The sequence below is a fragment of the Crocodylus siamensis genome, chromosome 4, assembly GCF_052110815.1.
Source record: "Crocodylus siamensis isolate JL-2025a chromosome 4, ASM5211081v1, whole genome shotgun sequence".
NCBI lineage: Eukaryota > Metazoa > Chordata > Crocodylia > Crocodylidae > Crocodylus > Crocodylus siamensis.
The window spans coordinates 209,853,962-209,873,827 of NC_143398.1; the positions used below are offsets into that span (position 1 = coordinate 209,853,962).

The window sequence follows — 19,866 nt, forward strand, 5'->3', positions numbered from 1 at the left end:
GCATAAGCAAGGGAAGATAATAAAGGCAGCAGTCCCAGATACCATCTTCAGAGGGAAGGGCAAAGATGCTAAAGTAGTCACTGCTGCCACCAGCAGTACAGCAGCTGGCATTGCCCAGGCTATGAAGGTGCCCTGTTAATTTTCAAACTCCATCTGCCTTTTTACTTCAACAGCCAATAGAAGTAGCTCCAAACTCAAATTAATAGTCATAAGACATCAAAGTAAACATTCTTTGGCAACTGGCTCTTTTCCATCCCATCCAATAACAGGATACCTCTCAGTAGGCATGCGCGAAGCTGGCCCTATTCGATTCGGATCTGGATACAGCCCAAATCAGGGACAGCGATTCAATTCGGATCGTCCCTGATTTGATTCGGCCAAATCTGAATCTGAAAATTCGATGCTGACTCGGAGAATCGGCGATTCGGGCACAGACACAGCTTTAAATGTTTTTTCTACATACCTCAAAGCACCAGAACAGCTTGTCAATGCTGCAATGCTAGGGCAGATGGAGGGTCCCACAGGAGTGGAGGGGGGCTCTCCATGTGTTCAGCGTTGAACCCACCAGGAAGTGTGCAGGCCCCCTCAAGGCCCAACAGCTCAGCAGTCAGTGAGAGGGGGACCCAGGATGCCACCCCCAGACCCAGGAGGCACCAGTTGCCAAGCTGGAGATGGTGTGAGGGGGCCCTCCGGCACACTCCCCGGAAGACCTGGAAGTGCTGGGTCTGCTGCCGAGTGCGCTGTGGAGCCTCCTGCGCTCCTGTGGAACACTCCATGCACCCCAGCATCTACAAGCCGTCTACTACCTAGAGGTATATAGAAAAAACATTTAAAGCTGTCTATGTCCGAATCTCCAAATTTTTCCGAATCTCTCTGAGTCAATTTGGAGGGTTTCGATTCAATTTGGAGAGATTAAAGGGTCCTCTGATTTGCTTCGGATTCAGAGATTTGGCTACCGAATTGGGCCAAATTGAATTGGGGACCAAAGCTTTGCACAGTCCTACCTCTTAGAATTAGGGTTCCTAAATTAACTTTTCTGTTCCAAAAATGAATGTGTTCTGAAGTCTCTTAGGAGGGACCTTGAAATTTGGAGTGACATAATTTCTTTTGAACTCCATGAGCAAACAGAATTGTGGACTAAGCCTTGCATACAAGTGGCTTTTGCACACAGCTCAAAATAGTTGTGTCTAATATAGACAGATTTAAAAAAAAATTAAATCTTAATTGTACATGCAATAATGGATTGACTCAAATATTTTAAAAACATATTTACTACCCATCATCAGCTATCCAGTACCCTGTAAGTAAATATGGGATTCTTATGTCAGATTTTAAAAGTATTCATTAAGTGTGAATGGCTAGAAAACTAAGAAAATAATGAATTTGTTGTCAGTGACAGCCTACTTCAAAATAAGTTACTATTTGATCATAAGTTTTAATAACCTAATATCACATTTACAGGTTGCGTGAAGAAGTTCCCATGTTGTCAAGTAAGTATAGAAGATGGAAAAGGGAAAATATGGTGGAATCTTAGGAAAACATGCTACAGCATAGTTGAACACAACTGGTTTGAAACATTCATTGTCTTCATGATTCTCCTGAGCAGTGGTGCTCTGGTAAGTGAACTAAGTAAGAAAATGGGATTTTGGATTAAAGTTAGAGCATAACTGAGAATTTTGGCACCCAGGGAAGGATGGGAGTAAGGCATGGTGGTGCTAATTGCTGCAGTCTTGCTTAACTCCACTACCACAGGCTGCTGCCACCACTGGTACAACTTTTAAATCAACGCTTAAGGCTGGTGATCAGTTCACCCACCTCTAGTTATTCCATAAAGACAATTTTCATGCAAATCCATACAGACAATTTTCATGCAAATGCCTGCAATGCAAAAATCACCACATTTGAACTTGTTTGTATTTTAATAGGGATGGGTGATATAGTAAAGGTAACAATACCAAGTATATGAGCCCTGGATAAATGTACTTTCTGTAACTACCCAGGTACTGAAAATATAGTAAGATTTTTTTTGTATGCTAAAGAAGCTCTTGTAAAAATTATTTCTGTAGACTGAGTAGATTGTTGGGGTAATTTCCATTTCTCAGGTAAATTCTTCCACTCTTGGGGTTCTTTTTCAGTCATTCTTGTCATGTTCATCTTTTCTGTATTTCTGTTTTGTATGTTTGGAATATCATGCCTTTTTTTTTTGGAGGGGGGTAAGAAGGGGAGGAGACAGTGTTATGGAGCATTTAAGATATAACAGTTCTTGTTTGGTTCTCCAAAATGATCCTTACTACCAAGCACTATTCAATTTCAAATTACACAAGCTAGACACTTGCTATACTATCAGAGTGGGAAGTATGCTTTCTGAGAAAGTATTATTAAGCAAGTTTGCTCTTAATGTTTAATATAAAAATGCTTGCCTAGTGACACTGCCTTCTTCCTTGGTTATATTTATAGAAAAAAGTTTGATTTAAATGGTGCAGTAAATTGTCTCTCTCAGGTTCCCTCCAAGAAAATATATATTTTTTGGAATAAGTTTACAACAAAGGAGGGATTTTCAATGAAAGCCTCTTACTCAAAAATATTGATAGAAACTCATTAATTTATTTATTAATGTAGTAATAAGTAATATAGTAACCAGTAAAAACAGTAAATAAGTGAAATAAATCATCTGATTTACCTTTCTGAACTTGAAAGCATTGTGAATATTTGATACTTTTATATGCAAAGGCTTTTGAAGACATATATATTGAACAGCGCAAGACTATCAAAACCATGCTGGAATATGCTGACAAGGTTTTCACATACATCTTCATTCTGGAAATGCTTCTAAAATGGGTAGCATACGGCTTTCAAATATATTTCACTAATGCTTGGTGCTGGCTGGATTTCTTAATTGTTGATGTAAGTACATACAATATTTTTTAGGTTGTTTTCCCATGTTAAAGAAGTTATAGAGTTCATTAGCGTTACACAGCACTGTAATACCATTTTTACATTTTAAGTTTGCTATGCCCAGCAACCGCAGCACCATGTGTGCCACCTCCTAAACAGGAAGCAAAGTTGCTGTGTCTGTGTGGCACTTCAGAGTGCTAGCACTGCTGAGTTGACATAGGCAATTAAGCTGCCTAATTAGCCGCCTGTAGTGCCACATGGATGGAGTCATCTTGCTTCAAGTTCAGGTAACACTCCAGACAATGCAGTGTGACATGCCAGAGGGTGTAATACATGGTCTAATAAACATTATACTTTAACAAATATTACTCCAAAATAGTACAATAATTCAACATTACTGATAGCGTGTCATTATCTAATAATGCAGAGAAGGGAACACCTAATACAAAGCAAAATAGTCTAGAAATCCTAAATCAGAATATCAAACTTAAGGCAACATGAAAAATCTTACTTCCACAGTGTATGTATGCACTTTTAAAAATCAATCTTATTATGGTCCATAGTGTAGCCCCAGATGTCCTGAAGTGATCAGCTTCACCTTGGCAGTCAGTCCTCACCTGCCTGCCCTCCCAACGTCTTGGTAACCTGGTTAATTTTCACCTACCACGCCTTGATGTTTGATAATTAATGAATAGGCCCTTAGTTTAGTTAAAGGACCACCTTAGGTACCTCTGGCTCATTCACATCACAGGGCTACTCAGGACCAAATGTTGTTTAGTGTTAGTGGGCCCAACCCAGTCCACTGCCAGTCTTACAGGTATATCCACACAATCAGCCCCTTGGGCTCAGTGTCTAACCACGTTCTCTCTGTCTTTCTCAGGGCTTGCTTAGCCCAACAACTATTCCCAGGGCTGATGCCCCTCAATCAGCTTGCTTGATTACTATCCCATGTTCTGTTACTATTTCCAGTAAAGCCATAAGAAAGGCAGTCACTTATGGGAAATTCAGTTAGCATAGTTTGGATTTGTAAGTTGGTTAACAATTTGGAATATTAAAGTCAGCTATGACTTGGCAGTTTTCCCAGCTGTGATATATTTTATATGGGATCTAGGCATTGCCAAAAAGTATCAAAACTGGTTTTGCTCCTAGACGACTGGTGCCTCCTGAGTCTGGGAGGGGACAATATGTAGGTGAGCCCAGGGCAGGCCAAAGCCCCATATCCACTCCTATACTTCTGTGACAATAAATTGATTATTTATTGAGTATTTCTATGCTGCAGTTTAGTGCCCACCCCCTACCATGCTACTGGCCCACATGGCAAAAATAACTGCTTCAGAGCCAGGTTGGGGAGACACAGCACACCACTACCTCCTTGCCTCTCCCTGGGCTGCCCCCCCTGCCAGCAAGAGCCCCAAGCTTACCTCTCTCCCAGCAGCAGGAACAGCACCATTGCTGGGGGATTGGAGCATATTCTTTACAGATAGAGCAGGAGAGAGAGGGGCTGTACGGGGGAGGGAGATGAGGCAACGCTCCGGTTGGCTGGAGCATTCTTTGACACTCTGGGCTCCAGAGCACTGTCAGGGAAAGCAGGGCTGGCTAGAGAAGCAGTGTGGTCCCCAGCCATACAATCAGGCCGGTGAAGATCTGCTCTGCACCTGGCCCTACCCTTAGAGGTGCTGAGCTGGGGGTGCATCAACAGGCCCCCCAGCACTTTCAGGGGCCAATCTCAGGTGAGGCATGTGCCCCGCCACCCATGCCCCTCCACCAGTTGCCTGTGGCTCCCAGAATATTTTAATCTCCTTCCCTCACCCATTATCTGAATTGGTTCACCAGAGAGTCATGGTGAAAGTTATGTTGTGTGTGGAATTGAGAAGGAGCATTTTCTGGCAAAGATGTTTATTCTTTTTTGCATCGAAACTAGTATATCTTTTCACTAAATGTACAAAATTCTGGTACAGTTGTACAATCTCTGTAAAAATTTACTAGGAGTAAGTGAGATTCATGAGTCTCAGAAGCAAAAAAATATTTTAATCTGGAAGAGGTAACATATCTGTATGGTTTACATCTACTCCTATACCAGCAACAGTATATCATTCAATGCTCAGTACAATAATTTCCTTCCAGGAGTATTTGAAATTCACTAACTTGTGTTCCTTCAGATGAACTGTAACTAATATTGAAACTTCTCTCCTGAATAATGAAGGGTTACATGAATTTTTTTTATTTACAAGATCATAGTGCTATAGCACCTCCTGCTCACTCTGAACCCTCAGGGTGCCCTCCCCTATTGCTCTTCTGCCACACCTTGATGTTGTTCATAAAAAAAAGAGCCCAGAGTGAATCCATCCACTGCCAATTTATCTTCAGACAATCCATTGTGGCCCTTCCAGCCCTTTTGGTACCCTAAGACACCAAGCACTTTAAGAGCTGTGTTCGTGGTCTCCATCTGCCTTCAGAGACACATCCATGCCTTGCAGAAGGGCAGCCCAGGCACACCACAATGCTTGGCACTCTCAGAATTCAAAACCTTTGTTGAGTGTCACCCTTCCTGGCTTTGGCCTCTTTTCTCTGGCTGGGCCCTTCTCAGCCAAGACCCATTATGCCAGACTTAAGCTTCTGGGCTCCAGCCCCTATCTCACCCTTCTTGGGATATGGGCTCCCTGCTCCTGGTCTTCCCCCTCTCACGCTCTGGGCCCCCTGGCCCTGGTCTCTTGGGATCTGGGCCCCCTAGCCCCATTCTCACCCCTCTTGTGCTCTGGAGCCCTGGCCCTGTTCTTGCTACTCTTTGGCTCTGGGACCCGTGGCCCTAGTCTCGCCCTTCTCAGGCTGTGGGCTCCCTGGTACTGGTCTTCCTCCTCTCAGTCTCAGATCAGGTCCTTTTGGCCCTGTCAGCCTTGGCTCAAAACTAGCATGCTCCTCAGGCACTTCTGTGGGCTCCTATTCACCCTTTATAGCAGGGGTGGGCAAAATGGCAGATCTGGCTAGCAGCCAGACTCCATTTCCCAGCAGCCTCTGCTTGCATCACTGCTACCAGTTTCCATGGAGACCCCAGTAGGAGCAATGCCATGACAGCACAAAGCCAGGGTTTCCAAGGAGACTGGCCCCAGCAGCACCGACAGGACGCATACAAGGTGCAATTCTGGGATCGGGGCTGGGATCTTGCAGTGGTGACACCATGGTCCAGAGCTAGGGCAGAGCTGCAATCCACTGCCTGCATGCCCCGGGCACTCCCTTTTCCCCTCCCAGATCACAGTGGATCACAGCTCTGCCCTGGCTCTGGACCATGCTGTTGCCACTGAAAGATTCCAGCCCCAGCCCTGGATCAGCTCCCTTCCCAGCCATGTGCCCTGCCAGTGCTACTGGGGCCAAACTCCATGGAAACCCTGACCTTGCACTGTCATGGCACTGTCACAATTGGGGTTTCCATGGAAACCAGCCACTGCAATGTGGGCAGGGGGTGCTGGGAAATGGAGTCTGCCACAGGCCCGATCCAGCCCATTGGCCACTTTGCCCACCCCCACCTTACAGCCACAGCTGTTCTGCCAGTCTAAACTAGAACAAAAAGGCAAGCAACCACTTTAAAACCACTATAGGTAAAACAAATGTTTAGCCAGCACTCCTTCCTTTGGGCTCTTACCTGTCTACTCTCAGGGTGTTTTTGTGCCTGCCAGGGTGTCTCCTGCAGCTCCCATCTCCTAGGAGCTCTTTTCCCTGCAATGCATCGAGCAAGACAGACTTATATACAGGGTTTGTATGCCCTAGAACCCTGCCCCCTTGGGTCAAGTGACCCCCTAGTCCTGCACAGGTGTTCCTGTTTAGGTCTAATGGGCAGTCTGCTCCTCCTGGTTGCAGCTTAGCTCTGCTGCTTTCAGCCTTTGTCCTATGGCTGCCTGGGAATCTGCCCTATTCCTCCAACCTATATTTGTGCAGCTAGCCTTGTCTCAGCTGCCTGGCTACCTACATAGCCAGGCTATCCTACTGTGCCCTCCCATTTGGTTTCATGTTACACATGGCAAACATGGCAGTAAAATTTTTATGCTTTTTCATAATTAGAGCTAGTATTATGTATGAAAAGAATCTCAGAATATTGTCTTCACATAAAAATGATGAACATTTGACATTTTTTTACATTTCATCTTAATTTTATAGAAGAAAGAATAATCAGACAAGTTTTAAACAACTCACCTTCTTCAAAATATTATATCCAATGTGATAAAAAGATGTCTTACTATGCCTAAGGCTATTAAACAGCCATGCCCCGCCCTTTAAAATTACCAGACAGCACTTTGAACATAAACGTATTAAGTCACTGTCCATCCCTTCAGAAAAGAATAGACTTTATTAGACTTTGATAGGGACTTTTCATTCTCCTAGTACTGGGCTTTTTTTTTCCTCTTGGTCACACTTTTCTGCATTATAAAGGCCTGAAGTTTTCACTTACGTGAACTGCTTGACTGCCTGACCAAATTACTGAAGGATAAGAAATGACATTTTGCAAAGCTTTTGACCAGCGTAGACCTATGTATCCCCAAACCTAGCTAAGAAATTACATTTCTCTGTGTGTGACACTGCTATAGTTACAGAAGACCTGACCAAACTAGAGCTATATGAGGAGACGAGAAAGGGGATGGTCTGTTGAGGCATTCTGTTGTGCATCAATTCTATTATAAAAGCCTTTGTCTGTCTGTCCATAACACTTTATTCACACTCTGATTGGCTGACAAACGCCTGGTTGGTCTAGGCCCAATGCTCCCACCATTGTGGCGGCCTGGCTTCTCCCCACTCTTGGACCAGGTCCTCTCCTGCATCAGGCTCATGCCTGCTCCTCTCCTCCCCACACCACTGTGGTGGGGAGAGAAGGGGGGAGTGGGCCCAGACCCCAAGAGGCTGGAGGGAAGTGGGGAGCAGGCCCAGATGGGGGGGGAATGGGGCTCCATCCCCCCCGCTCCTCCCCCCATAATTCTAGATGGGCAATTGGCTAGTATAACTATAATTTGAATACAACCATTGAGCTGAACTTTCCATATCTCAGCATCTAAACTGCTCACACAGGTTGAAATTCCAAAAGAGGTAATCTTCGAGCAATTAAATGAAAAAAAAAATGAAGCTTACTAGATGTTATATAAAAAGACAGGTCATACTGCTAGCTTATGTATTATTAAAGCTAAAGCTAGGTGAATACAGCTAAAAATGTTCTATGCTTATTTGTTCAAATATTTAAAGTAATTCACTTCGGCTGTGCTTGCAATCTTTTTATTAACTTGCAAACAAAATTAGCTTCCCAGCAGAAATGTTCTAAAAAGTATTGTTAGTTTTTATTATTTATATTATAATAGTACCCAGGGGGCCATATCAAGATCAGGTCTGTGGTAAATGCCTTATGTGAATACAATAGCATATCCTGAAGAACTTCTAGTGTAAACAGGCACAAAAATTGCAAAATAAAGGCAGTATTATCACCCCATCACAGTTTGGAAATCCATATACAGAGAAATTAGGTGATGTTCCCACGCAGGAAACCTATATTAGAGGCAATTTTAAGATAATATTACAAAATGCTTGCCAAGTATGAATTTCAAATTCATGACTGTTTATGAACAAAACCTCATTCTAACAGTTTAGCTTAAACAGTCAGGAAATAGAACACGAAAACAGGAAAATTAGGTGTCTAAGGAAAGCAAATTTTGAATACTTGAAATGAATAAACTATAGAATAATACTTACCTAGACAAGAATATAGGATTAATTTTTAAAAAAATCAGAAAAATCACAGTCTATTTGTGGACAATTTGTAAATGGAAAGAAGTGAAATTCATTTACTGATGAATGTTATGAATTATTCATTGACTATTATAATATTAATTAAAAAAGTAGGAGAACATTTTTCACAAGACAACAATTCTGTCTCTTAACGCACAGTCTTTATCCTCCAAAGAAACTGATGCTATGTCTTCAGGAAACAGGGCCAGGAACAAAAATTCCTAACTTTACTGGGTACCAACATATGTGGACTTAAAAAGACTCCTATTTTATGGCTCCTTTTAACTTACCTCTCAAATCTCCCTTGCTAACTTCTCTTTGCTCCATAGAGGATAACTGTCCACTTTTTTAGGTGGGAAAATTCATTAATAATAATTAGGTTAAAAAGATATTACATCACAAATCTTATTTCTCATACCTCTGGAACATCCATAGCAACAACAATACTGTGCAAATCAGTCTAACCGTTACTATGCACTAGGGATGGGATTTTCAAAATCAGCAACCTAAATGGTAGCAAAGTTAAATTAATTCTACTCCTTTAAAAGTGCCATCCCAGTGCTTTAGCATTATATAATTCATTGATATCTTCTCTATTTTTACATATTACGCCTACATATGCCATCTGCCCTTGATTTTTCACTATCTAAGAACTGTGATTGGAGGCACATAAAAGAAAGTAAAGGGAGGCCTGGCTTGTTCTTTCTTGGATTTATGATTCATAGAGCACATATCTCAACCATAACTATCCAAAGGTCAACAACAGTATGCAACAGAGATTCACAATGTAAAACACCAAAAATAATCTATCGAGGGCACTTAAAATGCTGAGATTCATTTCTTGAAAGCAAGTAACTGTCACCATAGTTTAATGATTCTAGACTTCTAAATAATTTTTGGCAATAAAAGTGAAAGAATATCCTATCTCTAGGGCTATCCCTGGGGCAGATGAGGGTGAATTGGGGCACCCTGGGCCCCATGCTTTGGGGGGAGCCCACAGAGCCCAAGCAGAGCGGCTATGGCACCTCCGCACTGCCACCAGCTTTATGTCTGGCTGCACAGCACCACCCCACTACTGAATCCGCTGCTGGCTTCCTTGCATCTGAGGGTGGGGCCCCACACAGGCTGATTTGCCTTGGGCCCTGCACCCTGCTCTGGTCATCTCTGCCTATCTCTGTGGATTCTAGGTAACTCTGGGCTTCTTTCACTGTTCTCTGTCTAGTACATGTTTTCACTTTAGTCTGAGCTAAAAGCCTAGATTAATGGCTTGGGCCCATAAGACAGATTCAGCCCATGAGGCAATGTCATCTACAGCTTTAATTGCAGCGCTAAGCTGCCAAATGTCCAGATTTGTAGGGAGCCATGCAAGCCAGATGACATGGCCCTATGCACTAGATCATAAGCAAGGTGTAGAGGGGGCACAGGGGGGCATGTGTCCCCCCCAAGATTGACCACTGCCAAAGCTGCCAGCTTCTGTGGGTGGTTGCTGACCCCCGCCCCCCCGCTGCTGACATGGCCACTAGCAGCTGTGGAGGGTCCCCATTTATCACTTGCTGCTACTGACAGTGCCACTGACAGTGTGAAGGGTGGCTGCAGAGAGTCCCCACTTGCTACCCGCTGTTCGCCACCCCCCTGCCACTGAGTCTGCTCAGCCCACCCTCACCACCAACATCACCATAGCTGCCTGTGAGCAGTCCCCACTCACTGCCACCACACCCCCACTGCTGCCAATGCCGCCTGTGGGCAGTTGCCATGCCTCTCCAGCCTCCAAGAATATGCATCAGTCATGCACTAGATTGTGCCAGTGCACAGTGGAGCTCAGGGTTGGGCTGGTGTGCAGATGGATCTGGTGTGTGAGATCAGACCAGTGCATGAGATCACACCCACAAACTGACCACATATAAGATCTAACCAGCAGACCTACTCCACATACCTTATTCAGCCTGCAGAACTAGAAGGTTGAGCACCACTAGCCTAGACTCCCTTTTCTTCACACCACTTTGGTTCTTTCTCCTTCACCATATAGGTCTTCCTTCTTCTTCCCTTTTAACATGCCTCCTTCTGCTTTCTCTTTTACCACTTCTCACATAAAACATATACCCAACAGGTCTATCCTTTCCTGCTACATCTGCTAGCTTTGAGTTGTGGGAATGCTTGACACTGCCCCACTCTCTCCCTTCCTTTTCCCACTTTCCCCCAGAGAAGCATAGAATAATAGGGCTGGAAGGGTCCTCAAGAGGTCCCCAGTCCAACCTCAGCTCAAGGAAGGATCATCCCTGACTAAACAAGCGGTTGTCTGTCTAGCCTGCTCTTGAATATTTATAGGGATGGAGAGTCTGCAACCTTTCTAGGTAGTCTTTTCCAATACTTAATCATCTTGATTAAGTACTGTGATAGTGAAAAAAGTTCTTCCTGATATCCAGCCTAAATTTCCCCTGAAGCAATTTAAGACCATTGACATTTAGGGTCACTAAATCAGTTGTAAAAATACAAAAAATATGCAACACCTAGGAAAAAGCCAATCTCCTGAATGACTTCTAAATCTGCTTTGTAATGACAAAAATAATAAATCTTCTATCTTATTACTGAAAAGGTGATAGAAAGATTTTTTCCTAATATGTTTAAAAAGTACAGAAGTTCCTTTACAAATGTAACTATTATAGCAATAAAATAAGCCTCTCCTTTTGTAAAAATGAATTCTTTCTTAGACTTTATCCATTGAAAGGTCTAGTTAAGTGAACTAATTGCAAAGTTATTTTCAATCAGATTAATGTACACTGTAAATAATAAATAATAATAAAACAGCTGATTAATTTGGTCTGCTTCTAAATTGGTATTCCTTAAGCACATGATTTTGTAAGTTTCATGTTTGTGATTCAGGATTTTTTTCCCCTACATAAAACTGGAAACTATTTTAGCAGGGTTATTATGGTTCCTTACAACTCCAACAAAACATGAAATTTTAAGACCATTTTTATGCAAGTAGAGTTCAATAAGTAGGCAGTCTGTAAGTCTCTCTATTTCTTTGGTTTTTAAAGACTTTTTTCCTGGGGAAAACCTTTATGCTTTTTAAGAAACTTATGTAGCATATATTGTATCCCAATGTCAAATAACTGAAAAAAAATTACAATTGTTATTCTATTTTTCTGTAGGTCTCATTGGTAAGTTTAATAGCCAATGCCTTGGGCTATTCTGAACTTGGTGCCATTAAATCACTAAGGACACTAAGAGCTTTGAGACCTCTAAGAGCTTTGTCACGATTTGAAGGAATGAGGGTGAGTTAAAACAAAAGAATCTGATAAAATGAATTAATAAAAATGGAATATGTATTCAGAATTAGGAATCACTATTAAAATGTTGAATTATACTTTTTAAAATTTCAGAATCTACAGAAGGCTACTTTGTCATATAACTTAAAAAGTGTAAGCAGCCTATATATATAAGACACGGACATTAAGGTTACTTTATTTCCCAGAGGTTACAGCATTCTTCTTTAAAATATTATGCAACTACTATTAACGTATATTATTCATCCTAATGTGTTCACTGATAATGTGTGGAAGAGGCATAGTTTTTATATCATTACCTGCTAAAAAAAATGTTGACAACTGAGATTACAACATTTCATATACTGTGGCTGCTATCTTTCTATGACAATCACATTTCAAATATGATACTATGATACCAGGTATACTGCACAGAACTCCTTTCAGAAAATACATACAGCTGTGGCAGAGAAAAGGAACACTGTTTATAAGCATGCTTATATTACATGTAGGTGCGTGAGTACATGCACACACACCCACACAACACATCCAAATGAGCGCAGTTGTGTGGAGTTCTGTGCACTGCAAGGATATCCAGGGGTCAAAAAAAAATAACTGCAGAAAAAAAAATGTGAAGCAGCGCACAGGGCAGCGTGTACTGCTAAAAGCAGGGCTGGGACACTCGGAGCTGTGCTGTTGCTGCCGGCCAGGCTCTGTCCAGCAGGACCACCATAACTGCAGCTCTGGGAGGCCCCCAGGACCTCAGATAAAGTTGCTGGGGCCAGCACAGCGCTGGCTACAGCCTCCTCCAGGCCACCCAGGGCAACTTGCCGCGTGCCAAAGCGTGTGTGGCATGGGCATTCCCTGGGGACAAGAAGTGGTGGAGCATGGTGTGCTGCCACTACTTGTCCCCAGGGAACCAAATGTCCACACACATCTGGATGTGCCCACAGAGCTTACTTGTGAAGGTCAAACTGTAAACAGATCATCCTGTCTACTCATGGCTACATAGCTCTTACTTCAGCCTTGAAGCTGTTATAATTTCTATTAGATTTGTGGGTTTGATTAGGCAGAGAGACCATCCTGAGAAATCAGGAATTCTAGTTCTTTCCCTAACCTGTTTGGGAGATGTATCCCCTGATTTCTGTGGCCAGTCTTCATCCCCTGCCTCCTGTGACTGGGGGTGAAACAGAACTGCCATGAAACACTAAGAAGTTCCGTAGGGAAGAAGATGGCCAGCAGTGGAGAAAAAGATGTGTTAGGAGCCATAAGATCCCTTCCTACCTCAGGGAGGAAAAGTACACTGCTTTTGAGTGGCATTAATAATGGAGAATTAGGGGAGGAAGCTTAATAAATACAGGGGGAAATGGATGTGATAGCCCATGAAAGTACAGAAGAAAAGAGATGGCTGAAGTCTTTTAGCTACCACACCCCTGCACCCTCAACATTTAATTTTAAATATGTATTCTTCTCTTAAGGTTTAAGGAAGTTGTGGTGAGGCTATATGATCTTACCTCTCTTCCCATGCAACCCTCCAATTCTGCGTTGTTTAAGAAATTACTGTGAGTTCCTTATCTTGCCAGTCTGCCTAAGAATAACACCCACTATTTCTGTTGAAGTATAAGTCCATGCTAATTTGTGGAGAACCATGAATAATAATATGTAATTGAGAGAGAGCCTTACAAATCTATCTTTAAGTTTCTATATAAAACCCCCCATCAGTTTCCAATACTGCACTTCTTGATGGGGGTGGGTATGTATGCATATCTCTCAAGCAGACATATATATATAAATTAATGAACGATGACCAGGACCTCTGGACCGGGCAACTACATAAAACAATAGTTCTTTGCAAATAACAAATACCCCTAATCTAAAACCTAATGAAGGAAAGGAAAAAATCCCCTTGATTTTAACAGGCTTTGGATCAGGTTCCTCAGTCACAAAATTGCATTAATGTTCAAAGCCATATAAAATTAACCATTCAGTAACCTCCACCAACCTCACAGCTTCATGTGACTTAGCAGACAGCTTGGCTAAGTACAGACAGTCAAAAAGCCTGCAGCTGAATTGATTCCATCTTTGCAGGTTAGTCTAAGCTGCATGGATTGAACCAATAAGCAAGTGAACAGACATTCACTTTTGATTCCAGAAATGAAACCACATGTCTGCAGTGGCCCAGACCAGCGCTAGGGGGAGCTAGAGCATGCCTCCCTGCTCAGCTGGAGTAGACAGACTGAGCCAAGGCTAGCCCACCTACCTGCAATGCATCCTTGGATGTTGGGGGACTGTGAGTTAACTTGAATCTGGAGGGGATCTGGGGCAGAAGCTCAATAAACCAATTTAACCCAAATCAGTTAAGTCTGATACTATGTCCATCCAAGTTTATCTTAAACCAGTTTCAGCCATTTTGAAAGTGGTGTATGTGCTTTGAACTTGTGTTGTGTTACAGAAATTAACTAGTTCTGTTTACTTATACTGGTATGTAATTTCTGTGTCTAGCCCTTATGTGCTGTTCTGTCAGTTGCTTCATCTCTAAGAATAAAACAGAATAAGTAGAGATAATGAAAATTGTAGATAGTGAAAAGAATCTTTTGCTCCATTGAATACACTAGGATCTTTTCCTAGAAAAATTGCTTAATTTTATATAAAATAAATATAGTGAAGAAAAAACAAATTAACAAAAATGTGCAAATTTTACATTAGGTAAGTTCAGAGAATAAGCCCATTTAATATCCAGGTGTAAATGACTTATGTAATGACAAAATGACTTACGTAATGACAAAATTAAGTACATAATGTTTATACTACTTTTGTATATGATTTTTAGAAGAATAAGGTGTAGATACAAGAGTATAACTTTTCATATTTCCTGTCTAAAAAATAAAATCACCTATACTTCTAGTGTGATGTGCAGTATTTTTTTTTTAAATCACCCTTCCATGTTATCTACCATTCTTTAAGCTTTTAAAAACAATATTTTGTTACACTGTTTATAGATTTCTATTTATGTTTTCGTATTTAATGTTTTTCTCTTTTTTTTTCCTAGACCACAAATGTTCTAAGAATCCATCTTGCCACTACCAGGTTTTCTTTTATTTCTTTTTGCACTTTTTGCATTTTCTTCCTTTCCATTTAGATTTTTAGCTCGTACTTTTTGTGGTTTCATTAAATATATCATTTTGTCTTAATGTTTTATCATTTTTCCTACCTATATTTTATAATGAAATATATGAAGTATTAGTTTTATAGAAATGTTAATATAACTTAAAGAAAATGCCTGATTCTTTCATTGCGAGAGATACATTTGTGGTTTTTTTCTTTAATTTGTATACTAGGTGGTTGTGAATGCCCTTGTTGGAGCAATTCCATCCATCATGAATGTGCTTTTGGTCTGCCTTATATTCTGGTTAATCTTCAGTATCATGGGAGTAAATCTGTTTGCTGGCAAGTTTTACCACTGTGTTAATACTACAACTGGTGAGATGTTTGATGTCAGTGATGTTGACAATTACACTCAGTGTGAAGAACTTATAAAAAGAAATGAAAGTGCCCGATGGAAAAATGTAAAAGTAAACTTCGATAATGTAGGAGCTGGGTATCTTGCTCTGCTTCAAGTAGTAAGTAAATTCATATTTTTTGTGTTGCTTTGTTTTCATTAGCAAAATGATTGCTTTTTTATATACTGTTAGAATCCATAAAAACACATATTGAATTGTTGCTAGTAATTAAGGTATTACTGGCAGGAAGAGTGTTCCCCACTACAAGTATAGAGGATATCTTCAAACCCCAGTTATAGTATTTTTGATTTAAAAAAAAAATCTTTTAAATGGTGCACAATACAATTGCACCTGTCTGCAGAACCATAATTAGGGATTCTTTCTCTAGGCCAGCGAAGTTTCTGTGGCATCTCTAATAGTTTTCCCCCTCCTTCTCCTGGGATCTCAGCTTCTTTCTGGGTGTGTTTTGGAAGAGGACAGGTATTCTAGCTGACTGATTGACCAGTAGGATGAAGCTCAGGCCTTTCACTCTTGCACACTAAAGTGAAAACATGCAAGCCTTTTTCTCCCAGATAAAATGCTTAGACATACCTAGAACAACGGCTGCCTATCCTTCCATCCATTGGATTAGATCCAGTGTGTGTGACTAAACATGCAAATGCTGCAGGGTGGGTTTACTCTAGATGCCTGGGCAGGCATCTACACAGATTTGCTGCAGTCTGGTCCCACCCCCTCCAGCCCTGCACCAGTCCTCTGCAGCAGCCGGGGGGGTCTAGGTTCCCCATGGGTGCTAGCCCAGGGGCTGACAGGGACCACAGGGCTAGGAGGTTGCTTCCTGGTCCCAGAAGCTGCCTGCCGCTTGGGGCGGGGCTCCGTCCCCAGAGCCCAATGGGAACAATGTCCCCTTGCCCCAGCAGCAGAGAGCTTCTGGACCTGGCTCCTTAGTCAGGGGCAGGGGGCTTGGAAAGAGCTGCAGGGGAGGGACTAAGAGTGCCCATCAGGGTAGGGGGCTGGGACCTGCCCCTCCCCTGCAGCTGTTTCCAAGCCCCGCATCACTATTCCCTGATTGGGGCACAGGGCTGGGACCTGACCCTGACCAGGACAGATTTCAGCAGAGATTGTTCCCGGTCCCCACCCAGTAATCACTGAGCTGGGGCTGGGAGCAGACTCCCCAGCCCCCGCCCCATGATCACAATCAGGGAGCGGGGAGTGGAAGCTCCCTGCTGCTGGGGTATGGGGACCTTGTTCCTTTCTGGGCTCCAGTGGTGGAGCCTGCCCTGGCAGCAGACAGCTCCCAAGGGCAGGAAGCAATCTCCCACCCCCTACTGCCCAGGAGCAAATTTCCATCTTTCAGCCATCTGCATGTGCCATACAGTGCATTAACTAATCATGACTAAATTTGCTACTTGTATTTACAGGTAGCAAATTTACTCATGATTAGAGCAAATTATTTTTCAGTACTTACATGTACTAAGCATGTGTACGTGTAGGCAGTAATTTGATCTGATCTCAGGTAAAGTGTCTTGTGTAGATGCACCCAGTGAGTCCTAAACACCTTAGTTATACTATCCAGTTCAGCATGGTACCTATATCCAAACCTCATGCCCACATTTTCTTTTAGAGACACTTCTCATGAGATTTTACTTTGACAGGTAGTCCCCTTCCACCTGTATCTGGAAGTCATAGAAGAGGTTCCCACACAACAGAATTGTCCTATAATGATTACTTCCTGGTCACAAAAGAAAAGGAAGAATGGGCTTGTATCTTGGTAGCCTCACAGGAGGGAGAGACAGGACACATACATACTATATATAGGTACAGCTAGAGCAAAAAATGTTTTGATCTCAAGTGCTTGAGGCCCATGTGCACCCTCAGTGGATAGGAAAAGGAATGACATATCTTGAAGAACTGCAGCTTCTGGAAAGTAATAGATAGGAATGATTTAGTCAGGGATGATCCTGCCTTGAGCAGGGGGTTGGATTAAATGATCTTATGTAGTCCCTTCCAGCCCTAGTGACATATGATCCTAATTTTTATTAAGTCTTCATTTAAAAACATCTTCTAAAATCTCTGCGATCTTCTGACAACAAAGTCTGAATATGCACCTGCACCCAAAGTGAGGAGATAATGTACAAAGATGCATATACTTTGGGCAGACAAGGTTCTTTGGGTAAACCCAATATCTTTCATTAGAGCAACTGAAATACTTGGAAAATCTCTTTGCAAGCTTTCAGGTACAAATGCCCTTCGTCAGGCTGAGGAAGCATCTGCAGTTTGTCTATGCTCTTCCTGGATGGAATAGTAAAAAAGCCAGAAGCCAGTATACATGCAAGAAAGCCAGTCAGTAAAAACATAAATTGAGGTAGTCAATGGGCAAGACACAGGGGAAGAGGGGGGAAAAGGGGGATGAATATAGCTGGTAAATGATAAAGAGGTTACCTGAGGAGTCAGATGTTATACAGGTTATAACGTGTCATAAATCCCATGTCTATTTATCCCATGTTTTTTTGTATCCAGCATGTTGATGAAGTGAAGTTTGTAGGCTCATCTGTGAAAGGTGTTTTGTAAAGTCCCTTTGAGGATTAGAACTGAGAGATTGGAGCAAGAAAGATTTTCTTGTGAGAAATATACTCTCAGATGTAATTGTGTATTCCTGTCTTTGATGGATATTCAGTGTGCATTCATTCTGGTGCACAGTTGTTTGGCTTCTCCTACACATTTCTCAGCAAGGCATGTAGCGCACTGGATGAGATATATAACATTTCTGGAGATGCAGATATAAGATCCAGGAATGCTGAAAGTGTTGGAAGTGGATTCATTTTGTTTGTGCAAATATTCTTTGAGGGGGAGGCATCAGAATCTGCCAACATATCACCACCACCCCCACAACTACTATCCTTCACAACAGAACCATCAAGATTCCTGGACCTTCAGAAATGTAGTATCTCATCCAGTGCATTAAATGCCCTGATGGAAAATATGTAGGAGAAACCAAACAACTGTGCACCAGAATGAACACACAATGAAAATCCATCAAAGACAGGAATACTCAACTACATTTGGGAGCACATTTTTCACAAGAAAATTTTTCTGTCTCTAATCTCTCAATTCTAATCCTCAAAGGGACTTCAGAAAACACCTTTCACAGACAAAGCTACAAACTTAACTTTATCAATTTACTGGATACAAAAAATAATGACCTAAGAGACACTGGATGTATGACACATCATAACCTGCCTGACATCTAACTCCCCAGGTAACCTCTCTACCATTTCCCAGCTATATTCATCCCCCTTTTCCCCCCTTCCCCTGACCTGTCTCTCACCCATTGACTACCTCAATTTATGTTTTCATTGACTAGCTTTCTCACATGCATACTGGCTTCTGACTTTTTTTCCTATTACATCCAGGAAGAGCACAGGCAAACTGCAGATGCTTCCTCAGCCTGACAAAGGGCATTTGTACCTGAAAGTTTGCAAAGAAGATTTTTTTCCCAACTATTTCAGTTGGTCTAATGACAAATATCGGATTTACCCAAATAACTTTGTCTGCCTATGTCTTTAGACCAACATGGCTACAAACTATACCGCTGAAACATAATTTTAGATTATCTGATAACTATTTATGAAGAAAGTGAAGAGGATATGGCTAAATAAATATCTTTTATTATACCCTATTTTTCAGTATAGTGTATATTTGCTGATATGAATTTGTTATTAAATGCTGAACCCCAGTAATTCTCTAGAGCCTGGATTTTTACAGGAAAGGTGAACACATGTGTTCTATTTTAGGCTACATTCAAAGGATGGATGGATATTATGTATGCAGCTGTTGATTCACGAGATGTAAGTATAAGTTCTCAGACCATTAATTGACCATATGCTGGTATACTACATAGACAGTGAAATTTAAAAAAACCAAACACACCAACAACATTACACACACATTCAGAGATTTTTTTTCAGTGACTATTTAAATTATCTAATGTGATTTCCTATGTAACACGTGATAGAATTTTGTCCTGGAGTCCTGTATTGGAGAGAGTTAGTCTTCCTTACTTCTATCAAACTTATAATCTGTGTTTGTTTTAATCTATGTAGACTACCTTTCAGAAAAATATCCAGTCTTATGGTGATGGTGTTTTAACACTTCATTTGTTAAATCATCAGCATAAATTGCTGAAAAAGTATAGATTACTTTTTGAGAAATATACTATACAGAGCACTATATGTTATCCAACTTTAAGTGCAAATGACTTTTCATGTTTGAAGATCACCTGAAAATGTATCAAAGGAGCAGAACCTTAGCTTGGCTGCCCCAGAAAGTTAAAAGGATTCCCATACAGCACTTTGTCTAAAATGCGTTGCTGTGTAAAGTTACCCAAACTAGCTCTCAGTGAGCTAACTGAGGTACCAATAAGAACATAGGTGTGTTAGCATGGCATT

General features: G+C 41.6%; 1 protein-coding gene across 2 annotated transcripts in view; it reads left to right on the forward strand.

The window, feature by feature from the left end:
* LOC149867529 (sodium channel protein type 2 subunit alpha-like) overlaps positions 1-19,866 on the forward strand; it is a 133,180-nt gene that overhangs the window by 99,228 nt on the left and 14,086 nt on the right. For both annotated transcript variants that reach the window (XM_090045593.1, XM_090045592.1), the window contains 5 exons: positions 1,462-1,616; positions 2,731-2,904; positions 11,808-11,930; positions 15,260-15,541; positions 19,213-19,266. In XM_090045593.1, the coding sequence (XP_089901719.1) occupies positions 1,462-1,616; positions 2,731-2,904; positions 11,808-11,930; positions 15,260-15,541; positions 19,213-19,266 (788 nt within the window). The remainder of the gene's footprint in view (positions 1-1,461; positions 1,617-2,730; positions 2,905-11,807; positions 11,931-15,259; positions 15,542-19,212; positions 19,267-19,866) is intronic.